Source organism: Cyprinodon variegatus, unplaced genomic scaffold (assembly GCF_000732505.1).
Source record: "Cyprinodon variegatus isolate N-32 unplaced genomic scaffold, C_variegatus-1.0 Scaffold36, whole genome shotgun sequence".
Lineage (NCBI taxonomy): Eukaryota > Metazoa > Chordata > Actinopteri > Cyprinodontiformes > Cyprinodontidae > Cyprinodon > Cyprinodon variegatus.
In genome coordinates this window covers 1,249,706-1,265,269 of record NW_015150489.1, presented here as the reverse complement: position 1 = coordinate 1,265,269, position 15,564 = coordinate 1,249,706, and the positions used below count along the sequence as shown (strand labels likewise).

Sequence of the window (15,564 nt, the reverse complement as noted above, 5' to 3'; positions counted from 1 at the left end):
AGAGGAAGTCTTTTGTTGCTCCATGTAAGTAAAATGATCTTTTGCCCTAACTTTGTATGTAAAATGTCCCCTTTGGCAAACACTCTTCAGGCATCACAGAGGAAAAAACTCCCATAGTTAATTTGTAGTAATACCAGTCAAACAACAGTAGGGGGCAGCAGGCTCTTTGATAAAAAAATAAAAATAACCAAATCTATAATCCCTAAATGAATATACTGGAACAAAATAAACACCATAGGCATACTGTTTCCAAAAATGAATTATATTATTTAAGGCACACATTAAAAGTTTAAGTTTCATCACGATTGCTCACAGTAAATACAGAGTGACAACTGAAGGACAGAAAAACATGGGTGAAATTCACAGTTGCGGTACATTTCTGGTCTCAAAATAAAAGATTAGAATTATATTTTTGCTTAAGATTTTTCCTTATTCAATGAAATTGCCTGGTCTAAATCCTATTCATAAGTGATTTTTCAAACAATTCAATGTCAGATTGAACTTATATCGGTTAAATAGGCTCCATATAACTTTCCTTACTCTTCTTATTCTATAGTCATACATGGAATTTATTCCCAAGCATTATTTACACTGGATAAATCAAGCTCCGACCAGTCATTTAACTACCCCAAGTGATTCCCACAACCAAACAATGTACCAACTTTGGATCTGTAAGGTTACAACAGCAACAAGAACAGTCTTAATTAGAGACGAATTAGTATTAATGAACTTAAAAAAACTAATATATTTCAATGTCCTTACAGTTAATAACCAGGAAAGGATTGATTAATGCATCAGCTAGATAAGAGCAGGGTCAGTGGAGGAATGAGGCATAATTCATCATCTATTAGCTTAAAAGAAGATGAAGATTTCACTAGTTTACATACAGAAATTAGCTTAATGTGATCTATCAGGCATCCCCTCTGCAAGTACCAGCGCGTAAATAGGCTACTTTTTGGGGGATCTGTGATGGGAAATACTCTAACGTAACTATAGATTGTTATTTTGCCTTACACATGTGCCAGAAGCAGAATCCTGCATTATCGTTGATATCGTACAAATAGTTTGCAGAGACAGATAAAAAAAATAAATAAAACAAAATATAATATAATATGGAACATCATATAATAGTACATGAATGGTTGAAAATAACTCAAAAGAGAAACTACATCAACACACATCTGGCAGAGAGTGCAGACATTGACTGATACAGTACAATCAAATTAAATGAACGTCCACCTCTAAGGGGGGAATCATTTATTCACACTAATATCTTGGTTGTTGCTTCATTTGTGCATAAATGCTACCATTAATGGAAACGTATGTGCAAAGTGAGATCTAGTGCCGAAAAAAGCCAAATTGTTCTCTCTTTCTTACAGACTAATGCTAAAGTCTACCCAAAATCACAGCATTTACCGTCCTGGTTCCGTAGCCTTGATGTATCAACATTTTCATTAAACATCATCATTTTAGAATAGACCGTAAACTGATTTTTAAATAGAAATAAGTTTTAAAAAATCTGAGCAAATCAAGAAACTTTCAGCTTTTGCATCTTTCTCTTATCATCTAATATGCTGCATGATGCTACGTGCTAAAACGCTATAACTGCTTAATTAGCCGAGCTAAGCATTAGGAACCCTACTCCATTCCTACTGCCCTGAAATAGCAAGCCATTCATTTTTAAGCTATGCTTCTGTTCAGGACAGAATTTTATCATTAAAACAACTTGTTTTGTCTATTAAGCCTAGCAGTTTAAAATATGCTACTTCTGCCATGCTTGTATCCACTGTCACACAGTACCAATCACAGAGGAAAATGTTCCTACTCAATAGTTTTTCATAGGCTTCAAACTCAGGAGGATTGGATAACTACTCTAAATTGTCCATGCTGCATAATACAGCTGCTGTTTTCACAAAGCTTGAAGGATACTCTCTGAAAGAGACAGATTACTCTCCAAAACTAACCACTTTCTTTCCTAAAAACAACAAATTTCTGTCCTGGAATTTACCAGATTCTTTCCAGAACTTATCAGGTATTTCCTAGAAATGACAGGTTACTCTCCTGAACTTACTATGTACTTTCCGCTAACGTAAACGTCACTTTGCAAAGTATTTTCTAGGTAACTTCCAAAGAGTTAATGTCTGAGAACATTTCCCAGTAATTTCCAGAAAGTGCAGAGTTATGTCTGGCAAAAGTACCAAAAATATTCTGTGAAATTACCAGGGAACGTACTAGTTTCTTTCTAAGAAAACTAAAGCAAGAAGACAGAAAGTTCAGGAAAGTACCATATAGGATTAGGAAAAATTTCAGAGAGAAACGTCTATCTTCCATAACAATAACCTCTGCGCTTTGTCAAAGTGCGGCCCCATCACGTGGTACGAAGACCCAACATTTTATTTAAATGATTATAATCACCTAGAAAATTTGTTATAATAAAACCTTTGCCATTACATTCTGGTGGAGGTGCCCTGTTGTCTTGTTTTTTTTTTTCTTTTAGAAACACCTGAGTGATGAATGGGAGCCTGATATGAGAGACAGTCTGCTTATCTGTTTGGTGACCGCAAACAAGTCTATTAGCTTGCCTCTGATATGGCTGCCAATCAGGCAAACCATCTTACTTCATCGGCTTTTGATGTCTTGCTGCTTTTTGCATTGTTAGAAACAAGTGTGCACAGTGCTGTTTTCGGGACTGTCATTTTCACAGACTGCTCTGGGGTGCAGGAACATAGATGACCAGATGTGAGCGCGTGTGCTGACAGAACAACAGGTTTTGCTTGTAGATTGCTCAGCTGCAGGCTAGAGGCAAGTGCAAGTGATGAGGTGGGTATCTGAGAGTAAGAAGCCTATCCTGATAAATAGGCAGCTGGTTCAACATTGTTATTCTGTCCATCCTCTATTGCCTTGTTCTTCTCGCTTGTGGAGAGTTCAGAAGATTCCACCACAGCCTTCTTTGACCTGTTAGGAAAAGAACAAACACATTTATCAATTTAAAGTAAATTAGATTAGATCCTGATCTTTCAGCTATTTATTATTCTTATGGTCCAAATAATATACTATTTCGCTATTACTAATATTATTACCAAAGTTATGTGTTACTTAAATGTCTTATTTGAACTGTTTTATGTCAGATTCTTTTATATCTGACTAGGTGTTAATTATACAGGTTATTGGGTCTAAAATTTTATTAACAAAGGTCTTAGAAATGTTTTTAAAAACTTTTTTTGAACTGTTTTATTATATATATCCTAAATAACAGTATTTTCTTTGCAGGTTAACTGACAATAATTGTCCTACTAAATACCTGCTTACCAGATCTTCTGCAATTACTTGACTTAATTTGATCACCTTTATACATTATTTTTTTTTTAAATTCATTGCTAAGTGGCATTTCTTGGTTTTAATCTGTTTGTGAATGTTTTTTTTTTTCCCATTATTTTTTTTACAGTAGTTTCAACTCGCAGTAAATCTAAAAGACTCTGGTGGTAAACACTAAGGTATACTGTAAAAGACAGGCCTCACTTTAAATTCATAGTATCCCACATGATTTTACACCTAGTGAGAAATTCTTTAGTCAATTCAGTATACTTCACCGAAATCTAAAAAGTGTAAAAATAAAGTGAAATAAAAAAAAAAACTGAAAAGAGAAACTAAAATGTTCATCTTGACCCTCTGTAACAAATTTGTTTCATGGTATAACTGCAAGACTCTCATTAAAATAAATGACACCACAGTAAGCAATATTGTTTTAAGAGATCATGAAGTTTCTTACTTTTCTCTGTTGAAGACAATGAAGTCTCTCTGGACATTGTCCAACCGCTGCTGGAGCTGCCCATTCTGGGAAAGAGAGAAAGAAACAGAATAACTCAGGACGTTAATAATGGCAACTGAATCAAACAAGTAAAAATGAATTATACATTTAAATTTTTTATTTTTTTTTTAATAGTAGTCTATCACTATGGAAACATTTTCTAAAGTTAATGTTGGAGACCTTAATGATTCCCCATTACAACGGATGGACCTGTTTCGGTTCAATTTGTATGTTTTCTAAGTCATAACAAGACTTTTGTTGGGCTATTCTATAAAGCCTGGAGATCAACACTACTCCAGACATTATGAACTGAGAAAGCTTTCTGGATGGGAAGCGAAACGTCTCCAAACTTGGAAATAAAAGTCAGGTGGTTTTATTCTTAACTTCTTTTTTTTTATTTTTTTTAATTAATGTTGAATTTTTCACTTTATAACAAAGAGCTCAAGATGATAACTAAGTATACATATCGCTCTTCATATTTGATCCTTTGAAAAAAGGTTGCCTCACAAAAATACTTCTAAAACCTAGCTGTTCTGTGAGGACCTCAGAGGTTTTGTAGCGAACAGTAATGGACAAACTATGAAAATTAATTAACACAGCAGGCAGGTTAGGAATAAAGTAACAGATATTTTAGGCACGGTTAGGTTATAAGGTAATACTGAAAGGTTTTAACTCTCACTTAGAAGTAAGGTTTTTACCATACTTACATTTTAAACTCAATATTGAAACCCAGGGAAATATTTGATACTTGATACCATTTTTGATAACATAAAGATGATAAAAATATTCCAAGTAATTAAAGACAGAAAAAGAGTTTTATGAACATGAAAAACCTTTTCAATCTCAACATGGGACATGCTTTCTTAACAGAATTACTGATTCTAGTGAAATAAGTGTGCACAAAAATTCTAAGTAAAAGCAACATATCACAACTGTAAATATTTAAAAGTTGTCCATGGTAATATTAATTTAATGCATAAATAATCCAAAAATCTAAATGTAACAAAAGCGAAAATATACCAGCAACACTTTTCTTTAGTATTGATACCATGCCAAATCAGTATTCTGTACAGATACGATGTTTGAGTATTCATACTTTTCAGGGCATTTTTATTTTTGACAACCTTGTAGAGCATTGGTTAGTCCATCAACATTGTACATCCCCTAAAACCAATGCCCTCCTTCCTTAGTTGGAATGTTGATTTAAGCATGTTTCTTTTCAACAGACACAGGGAAGGTTGTGACAGTTGGAGCTAAGAAGATGGATGGAGCAAAATACATTAGAATCTAGGAAGGAAAAACAATTAGAGGCTGCTAAATACAATACAATAGGGGGTGTTCACCTTCCGACAGGTCAATTATCAAGATAAAGTATATTTTTGGAATATGCCCTAATAACAGGTGATCTGAGACATTTTTTACTAATCTTTTTTATTTTCAACATGATTTTAATTTATAGCTTTAAAAAGTATGTTAAGTATGCATGGGAGTTTTTCTTTTTTTTTTATGAAATGTGTACTGCTGTATTTGCTTTGAAATGTATTCTGCAATTAATAACAGTAGCCAAACACTTTTTAACTTTATCTATTAATGAAAGGGAAAAAAATACGTCCACTACCCAAACACACATTACTTTCTATTTTTTTTTTTTTTTTACATTACAGTATATCCAAATTAAATAACTTGAAATCTAATATACAAAATATACAAAAAAAATTAAATATACAAAAGTCTAAATACTTTAAGCCTTATGAATACTTTCTTTGGGAAATGCTAATGCTTATGCTTCTGCTTAAGCAAAAATTATGAACAAGAGAACATGCAAGAACGTGCAATAAAAAAAAAAAAAATGCATTTTTCCTATTACAACTTGAACGTCATTAAACTTTGTTTAAAATATTAACCTTTAATAAATGCCAAAGCCATCAACTCGGGATTTGCAAAAGGTCTGTACTTTATTGAATTTACTAAGCCTATTGATTATTAGTGTATCTAAGGAGAGCCAGCTCTTATCCTGTTAAAAATGATTAAATACGAAGTCCCACTTGCACTGAGAGCAACTTCCTGTCAAAGTTTAGCTAGATTAGGTCTTTACTCTATGAAATTATAAATGTCAAATACAAAGGTTGAAGCCCAAACGCTAAAACAAGGGCAGGGGGGATGAGCTTTTGGGAAATAAAAGCTATCAGGTTTTAAAGGCAGAAAGAAAAGGAGTTTGAGGAAGATGGAAGAAAAGCAACGATTGTAAGATAACCTTATCATGTGTTATTCAGGAACTTATATCTGAAACTGCGCAGTCACACAAACCTTAAGCCAACTCTAAATAAGGTTTACCGTAATGTGAATGGGAGAAAGGACAAATAAAATCCAGATACAGACAAAAGAGAAGCTAAAGACTGGCTGTCAGGACTCCTGTGTCTGTGATTTCTGTGTTTGTCTCCCTTCATCCACCAGGATGCGCCTGGTTCTGGTCCGCCTCCTCACACACCTGCTGATGGTTTCCTCGTTAAACGGAGTGCTCTTAAAGGAGAAGTTCGGTTTTTTACACTTTAAGCCCATTTTCTGTAGTGTCCAGGATGAAATCGAATGAAGGACACCAAAATTTTGACAATTGGTCCTGTCTCTGCTTTTTGGCTCATTTAGAATCAACCCCTGGCTGCTTTAGAATGGCTAGCATAGAGCATGTCCGATAATGTCCTTAAAACAACCTTAAACGTTCTTTTTTTAAAATATGCTACTCACCGTGTCGTCAGCGCTGTTCAATGACGTTCCAAAAAAAGTTTCGTGAAGAAAAAACGTTCCTGTAGTGTTTTATTTAGCATTTTGTAAATCCCATTGAGTTCTGTAGGAATAGTCAATATTCCGCTGCCACCGGAAACGGAAATGGGGCCTGTTTACACAGTTGTAGTCTTTTCGCTTCACTCTGTGTACTCCGACGTCGAGAATCAAGAATCCACCTTTCGTATTCCATTTTCAGAGTTTTTTAAAGTGTTTAACAGAGACGTTAGCACCTCGATGTCGGAGTACGCAGAGTGAAGCGAAAAGACTACAACTGTGTAAACAGGCCCCATTTCCGTTTCCGGTGGCAGCGGAATATTGACTATTCCTACAGAACTCAATGGGATTTACAAAATGCTAAATAAAACACTACAGGAACGTTTTTTCTTCACGAAACTTTTTTTGGAACGTCATTGAACAGCGCTGACGACACGGTGAGTAGCATATTTTAAAAAAAGAACGTTTAAGGTTGTTTTAAGGACATTATCTGACATGCTCTATGCTAGCCATTCTAAAGCAGCCAGGGGTTGATTCTAAATGAGCCAAAAAGCAGAGACAGGAGCAATTGTCAAAATTTTGGTGTCCTTCATTCGATTTCATCCTGGACACTACAGAAAATGGGCTTAAAGTGCAAAAAACCGAACTTCTCCTTTAAGCTGCTGACTGCCACTACTTCGACACCAGAGTGTTTGCCAGTTTAGGGTACTCTAGCCAAGCTGAGTTTGCTGAGTCAAGCTGAGCTTTTGTCATCCTGAGTTTAACTTTGTTTTGTCTTTGCCTCTTGGTAGGAAGTTGTCCTGCTAACTGGATCTCTGGGACCTTCACACCCTGGAAGGATAAACTGAGCTTCAACCTGAGCTGGGATTCAAACAGGAGTTTTTGATCCACTTTCCCCATGAGATTGTTTGAGTTTTCACTGAGAAAGGGATTATTCTCCACAACGACCCATTCAAGTCCCTCAGGAAATCTGAGTGGCAGTCAGTATCTCCATTCTCCAACAATCAACCACATTCTGGGTAAAACCTGTTCCGCCCTCCACCGAATCAGACAGACACTGGACACAGCACACAGACGGGAGTCAAGAACACAACAACTTCACCGGAAACGTGAGTCGGCAACCAAAAGCTCTTCAAGTTTCACGAGTAAGATTCCCCACTGAGCCTGAACTAACCGCTGTGTCTTCCCCTCACTTTGCGGTTCCGGTTCCTGTTTACTTCTTCAATAAAACCCGTTAAACCTTTCACCTGGACTCTCTGTTCGGTTTTCTGCATTTTTGGGTCAGAACTTTGAAACATCATGACACCGGCACAACAGAGCATTTTAACAATAATCTTGTCTCTTTTGTCGTTACTATATTGCAAACTTGAAAAAATTTTTTTAATTTTCATGTGTTTATGAGCATATCTCATAAACACATGAAAAATAATCCATACTTCACATACATTATTAGAAATTTCCCATTTGTGCTTCAGTTAATTGGCTTAAGACCAACATACATTCCCTTTTTAAAGTGTAGCATTCATGACAAGATATGAAACTTATGAATAGAAGAGGCTTAAACTATTATTGTGTAGCTAGCTAGTTAACAGATTACAAGCAAAATCTGGCTGTAAAGCTGCTTTTCTATATGAAGAACACATGTTTGGAAGCAGGACAGATAAGTAATATTAAACCAGCTGACAATATTTGTAAAACACAGTTGCAGTCACAAGTTTGCCCTTTGTAGACTTTTTCTTTAAGTTTAAACTCTTTGTTTAAGTTTCTTTTTGAGTTTTCATTTACATCTTTATTTATATTATTCTGTGTTTTCTTGGTAATTGTTTTTTTTTTTTCCATTTTGTGTCATTCTAGTTGCTTTCTAGTTATATTTAAGCAGTGTTGTATGTTTTGTGTTGCTCTCTGTTGTCCACTTGTTCCAGTCTCCTCCCCCTTGCTCCCTTGTAGTTACTTCTATCCACACTTGCTCCCTCTTAGCTGATCACCCCAGTCTTTGTTCTGTCTCCCATATATACACTGCTTGTGCAGTTCCTCAGTGGAGTTTTCTCTTCATTGCTTTGATCTTCATTTGTGTTTCTCCCTGGCGTCTCCTGGTTTTGATTAGTTGATTGTTGTTCCTGGATTTGTATTTCTGTTGTGCCATCTACATCCATTAAATCTGCAAAAACCCATCTCTGCCTCCTCATCTCTGCATTTGGGTCCCGACCAAATTCCACCGAACCCTGACAATTGTGATACAAATGAGTAGATGATTGTAGTTTTTTGTCATATTGATTGTATTCTACAAGAAATTGAAGAAAACAAGGGAGGTCTAATTGTACAGTTTCTGAAATTACATGATAATGTGTGAAAGTAATGTGTAATTTAAACAAAAAAACAAAAAAAACTAAGCACAGGTTTTTGTGGTAGATTGTTCAAATGTGAATAAAAGTGTTATTTGCTTAAAACATCATGGTTGATTTAATCATTTTTATTATTTGTATTTTATTGTAATTAGTTTTATTTTAATAAGTCATTTTTATCAGTTCTGACTTGCGCCCTTCTTTATCTTCTATGTATACTTAAGTGGAGGATTATAAAAAGGTTTCCAGCCGGTATATGTAGAAATGAAAAAGTTTAGTATGAAACGGTAATTTCTTTTGCCTCATTGTGTTAACTAAATCTTATGTTGTAATTCACTGAAATGTGTTTTTTTGTGTCTCTTTTAGAGTTAATAAGAATGATAATCATAGACTAGTAAAAAAACAAAACACTGGCCTTGCTGAAAGTCTAAATATGTGAAGACTTTTAAACAAACAGTTTATAGCTTATAGCTCTAATGGCTAATAGTTCTATTTAATCAGACTATCCTTTTGAAAAGTGGTTTATTGGATAAAAGCCCAAGAGGGACATTTATCTGAGAATCAGCATTTGAGCTTAAGAGTGTTTCTATCTAAAGGTGACTCTTAATGCTGGTGCTAAAAAGCAGTAGGTTCTCTCTGGGACCATGCTGGCTAGTTAAGATTTTTTATACAGTTTTAAATCGTAACTCATTTGAAAAAAGAGAAGTTTAAACTTGCTCTAATATTTATATAAGGTGATCAATTAAAGACTGTCATTTACCGAGCTGGATTCCCCACATAATATATACACTGTAGATATGAGTAACTGTTTTTCCATTACTCCAACCTGTTTCTGTCTGCATTGCTGAAAGTTTACTTTGAAAACCAATTCTAAATCAATAATATAATTTTTCCAAGACCAAAATGAGGAGGAAATGATAACCTTAATATTTTGCACTACTAATCTTATTCCTAAATCTAACAATACATACATCACAATTAAGTTTGACAGAGACAAATTGATCTGTTTATGGCACTGAAAGAGAAATGAGTGTAATTCATGTATTATCTAACACATCATTTTGCACTGATTACTGGGTTTTGAGCACTATTTACCTAGAAGCTAATGCTTGTTTATGTTTAACGATTAATAAATGCATCTTTTTATTGTTTAATTAGCAAAGACAATAGTAATTCTGTATTTAGGTTTGAAATATTTCACTATTTACTGTAGTCTAAAAAAGTTTCTTTTAAATCCAGTTTCACACATTAGAGTCACTGATAACCAAACAGAGGGGTGTAGAGTACCCAGAAATTTTCTTCTGGTAAGATCAGCACTACCTCAATATTTAATTTAATTTAGTAAAAGTAAAATATGGTCACCTGAGAAGTTACTTAAGAGTAAAAGAAAGTATTTTTTAAAAATGTTACAAATAATTATATAAAACATTTAAGTAAAATAAAATATTTTCCAAATTTAAACATCCTTACAGCTGACACTGAATATGTGTTGGAGCAGGGCAAAAACAATCCACTACAGAAAATTTACCTGATATGATGTCCAAGTAGCTCAAGTTACTGGTGGTGGGAATAGCAGCCATAAATTTTACTGGAGTAAGACTGGTGATACCTCACAAGAGTATTAGTCAAGTAAAAGGTAGAAGTAAGGTATGGTAAAACTACTCCTAAAAGGAAATTATTTTCAAAATGTCATTCAAGTAAAGATATATATATATAGTAACTGTAACAACAACAGAAAATACTTGAAATAAATTTGCAGAAATGTCTCTGTGTAGCCAAATATCCTGTGAAACCTTGAAACATGCCTTTAAGAAACAAACCTGTTACTACCATAGCAACAATCTAGTTTCTCTTCTCAACAAGCCTTAGATATGAATGTTTAAGTTTTTATAGATCAGATTAATTTTAAATTGTGTAACTCTGCTTCATGTATAGATAATTCTCTCTTTGTAGTAGTGTTGGTATTTCCTTTATGGTGCAATCTATGTAATTTTCTATTTATTTTTTTGGTTCATATTTTGTTTTTATTAGTGTGAAGAAGTATTCTTTCATTTGACTTCTTGTTTTGCCACTGGCACACCTGAATTTCCCCTCGACTATGCATATTTAAATAGGACAATTGAGATTAAAATTGTTCTTCTGCACCCGATGGGTATGTTTATACTGGAATTATAAATATAATTTACTTTGTAAATGACTTTCTATGTAAATAATTTGCTTTGTAAATGACACACAAATGTGGATAAAATCAAATGAGGGGAAAATATATCAAACAGCAAGCGTAGAACAGTGTGACTTTTTTGTTTACAGACAGAGGATTCTGTAGATCAGTGAATAAATTGCAAACGGGAATAATCCAGATTATTAAAAAAAATCTGAAAATCAATTTTTACAAAAAAGTATTTTAAACATTGAACCATTTCTCTGGAGTATATATGGTTTGTAGATAGAAATAGAACTTTATTGATCTCACAATGGAGAAATTAACCCTCTACATTCAACCCATCCCCTTGGGGAGCGGCGAACTGCCATTGTGTGGCGCCCGGGAAGCAATGTGGGGTTAAGGGTCTTGCTCAGGGACCCAGAGTGCAGGATGTGGGTATCGAACTAGGTACTTGCAACCTTCTCAGAGCACAAGCCTACTGCTCTAACCACCAGGGCAACACTCCCTAGTGGTGGGAGTATACAAACAAAAAGACAAAAATTCACTGACTTTATATGCAACACAGAAAAATTACATAAAAAAAACAAATTTGCTACCTTTGTCAATTACTACAGATGGGGAAACAGGTGCAGGATGATGAAAAAGGTAAAAGTAAATTTTACATAGTGTGTGAGGTTTGGAACTTAAAGTAATCATATGAGACACAAGAACTATTTAAAGATAGCTGCATGTATTTGTGCTCTTGTTTGAGTTTGAAGATAAGAAGTCCTACAGTATTTGTTTTATCCTCATGGCGCAAGTCTAATTTCCAGCAGTACAGTATCAGTGATTTAGCTGATCGGATTACATGCTTTATTATGAGTGTGGCAGCCAAAGAGACAGGGAAGTGGAGAGATGAAAAATAACACACACATGAGAAATAGAACACATACTAAAACTGAAGGGAGTGAGGGGCCAAATGATGAGAACACTGTAGGGGAAGTCTTCAGACAAAGCAATAGAAAAATGGAAAGCAAGAGCATGAAGAGGAGAAGAAAGAAAGGAGATCTAAACAGAATACAGAGTAGCTGCAGGGTAATAGACAAAAAGCATGCAGGGGAAGGCATAGGGGCAATTTCTTAAATCTATATTGATCCATTATGCTTTGCCTGACATCTCTCTCATTCTTCACACTTAGATAAAATGCACTCTCTCTCTCACCTTTCACTCTGTCTTAAGTTCCATTTTTCACAAGTGGCCCCACAGGCCTTTGGTAAATGGATATGTTAAAGCGTTGCACAAACACGAGATTTATTTATAGACAGTGTCTATCTTGAATGATAGAGACAAATAACAGCATATGCTGAAAAATATGATGCCAGAAAAGACTTTTTCCTTAGGTTTGTCCAGGTTAGATAAGCTCCAGATGATGTCGCTGGAATGACTAAAACCTCAGTTGCATTCAAATACAACCTATTTGTTGCACCCTCTGAATTGAAATGACGCTTTTGTGAATGACCGTTTCAGGTCAGCTAGCATTTTCTCCATCTTCTAAATTTCTGAAAAAATATGAGAATTTTTTTTTTCAAAGTCATAAATCTACCAGGTTTTCTTAGTAGTAATAACACTGCAATAACTTGTACTATTTATCTAATAATAGAATAGAATAGAAAATCCCTCTATTGCCCCACAAAGGGGAAAGGTGGTTACAGCAGTAAAAAGATTATAGAAAAAAATTGTCACACAAATGTGGACCTTGGAAAAATGTACAAGAATAAAATAATAGTGAAGAGTTAAATGATAAATTTTAAAATACTGTACTGTAAAGTATGTTAACAATATAAAACTGTACACCTGGAGAATAAATAACCAAAATACGGTACAGCTATGGACTGTTTTTACAGTAATGGATATTTGAAAATAGCAACAACAACCTTTTCCTCCTATGTGCACCTTCTGTTTGTTTATAAGAAGAAATGTCACAAGTGAATTTCTCCATTTTGAGATCAACAAAATTCTGTTCTATTGAATTCTGTTCTGGTATTTGGGAGAATTGTATTTAAACTGTATAACTGGAGTAAAATATTTCAAACATTCTCCCAATGCAGCTTTTCCCAACCACTTTGCTGTTTGAGATATTCATTCAGTATACTCATAAAATGTTTCTTTACTCCAGATGCCATCTATTTTGTAAAGTGCATCAGTCGCTCCTGCTGGAAAACATCCTCAAATGATACCAGCAGTCCTGGAATTAGAATGCTATTTTCAGGGTTGCAAACTTTCCGCTTTTCACCTGTAAATATAACAGTAGATGGTATTGTTATACGAGAGTCTTAGTACTATCAGGGTACAGCACATCTCTCCATACAGTAGTCAATGTCTTTGTCTCCATTGCATGTGTAAACTCTCTTTTTTTCCCCTTTTACCCCGAGGCAGGATGGTAACTAGATGTGTGAAGGTTTAAAATTCTCTTTCTATTTCTCATCTAAAATTTTTATATCCAATAAGGAAGCATGGTTTTTAAGGTGAGGACTTAAATTAAATTCCCTTGTGTTAGTTAACTCAGATGTTAAACATTCATCACAACTATGGATAGCTTGACTTTGAATTCTGAAAATAGTGGTTTGTCCTGCAAGACAAGTTGTTTTTAATACATCAAAGATAAGATTGTCTCCTTAGAGGAATGTGAAAGATGGATTTTTTAAAGATACTTTACATGATATACCGTAGTTATATATAGAGATTTATTAATGTCTTAGATGAATACATTCATTTCCTTTTCAGCTTTGAATGAATCATTTAGAAATTCTTACCTGTGGGGAACCATCAGATCCGTGTTCCCTGTTCTTTCTTGCTAGTCTTTTCTTCTTCTTATGAAGTGGCTTGGACTCCAGGATCATTTCTTCCAGCTCAAAGGTAGGGTCACAATTTAGTCTCCGCCTCTTTGGAAAGGAAAACACATGCAATTAGACTTTAAAGGAGATGGATAAATGTTATTTCCATTTTCGAAATATTGAAAGTATGAGAGTGAAAAAAAATCAGACTGTAATTCCACTTCTTCCTATTTAACATTTCCTTTATGCAATTTTGCCATCAGGGATCAAATATCAAAGGGGATAAAAAATAAAAATAAACTCAGAGCAGGGAGTGCCTTTAAATTCTCTGTACAAGTATACATTGGCCAATCAGCACAGACTTCAAACTGAATCATTGTATAATACTATTACAGTAAAGTATTATAGAGTAGTATTCATTCCCTTTTAGCAAAATTGAATAACATGATTTTTGGAAATTAAAACTCATAAGATGTTAAGAAAAGAGCTGATATAATTATCTTTCAATACAATTACAGCTTGAGGTTTTTAGCTGTTTGTTTCTGTCTTCTTCTAAAATCCAAAAATACTGTCTTGCCAGGTTTTTCTTTCAAAAACAGCTTAAAGTATAACAGATTGCATCTTAATCTGATTTAGTTCTGTATTCTTAATGTTTTTTTCTGGAATATTTGTATGTTGATATCCAAACTATTTCATTATAAGCTTATGTAAAGGGCCAGAGTTGTGCAAGAGGGCAACCTTCTACTTCCATGTTTTAAAGAATCTAATAGGTTATCTTTAAGGGTAAACTTACAGTAAGCAACCATCATCCCAATAGACTCTGACCAACTTATCTGTGTCCTCTGAAGAAGCATCACATTGCACAACACTGCCACCATCATTTTTATCATGCTAATGATGTGTTTAGGGTGAAGCCCAGCTATAGTTATTTACATGTTGCTTAAAAGTTGAACTTTGCTCTCTACTGATCAGAGCAACATGTTCAATATTTGCTTAATTTAATGTAACACCGAGATTCACCAGCTCCCATCAGGGTAACCACCACACACAGACTTGGTTAAGATTGTTTGCCCACTACACAACAGAGGGACTTTTACCTAAGATAAAATATTATGGTTTGATCTAAATCTATGCAATAAATAAGCAGGTTTTAAATATAGTCTAGTATACATGTAAATTCGAAATAAGAAAGAAAAGAACCATTGACATTAGGGTGGGCCCACTAGTTGGCCCAGTGGGACAAATCTGAAATCTGATTGGTTTAAGAAAAAGTTCCTCACTATATTGTTAAGGTTACATCAGCCAGCACTGCTGATTCTGAGAGCCCTGGGCATATTGAATTGATAGAGCAACACAATAATGCTGAAACATGACTGGACAAAAATTCTAGCAACCACATAAATGTAATGGAAGCAGCGCAGCCAAGACAAATGCTGCAAAATTAAGAGACTGGATTTTTTGGAATAAACTAATAACGGTTGGAAAGAAAATTAAAGTTTAGGTTGTGAATGTAGGTTAGTGTTTCTGGTTGATTTTAGTCCAGCAATTAAGTTCTTAAACACTCACAGACTTGCTGTCTCCTGCCCACACCTACAGCAAGCACTAGGGCCATTCTTAGCCGTACGAGGATCAGCTCCTGTGTGTCCGAGGCAATGGTTCTTT

At 34.6% G+C, this 15,564-nt stretch overlaps 1 protein-coding gene across 2 annotated transcripts in view; it reads right to left on the bottom strand.

Annotated features, from left to right (window-relative positions):
* Nucleotides 1–253: 253 nt before the first annotated feature.
* stk32a (serine/threonine kinase 32A) overlaps nt 254–15,564 on the bottom strand; it is an 83,081-nt gene continuing 67,770 nt past the window's right edge. For both annotated transcript variants that reach the window (XM_015404501.1, XM_015404509.1), the window contains 3 exons: nt 13,882–14,010; nt 3,770–3,834; nt 254–2,955 (listed from right to left, as the gene is read on the bottom strand). In XM_015404501.1, the coding sequence (XP_015259987.1) occupies nt 2,844–2,955; nt 3,770–3,834; nt 13,882–14,010 (306 nt within the window). In that variant the 3' untranslated portion in view covers nt 254–2,843. The remainder of the gene's footprint in view (nt 2,956–3,769; nt 3,835–13,881; nt 14,011–15,564) is intronic.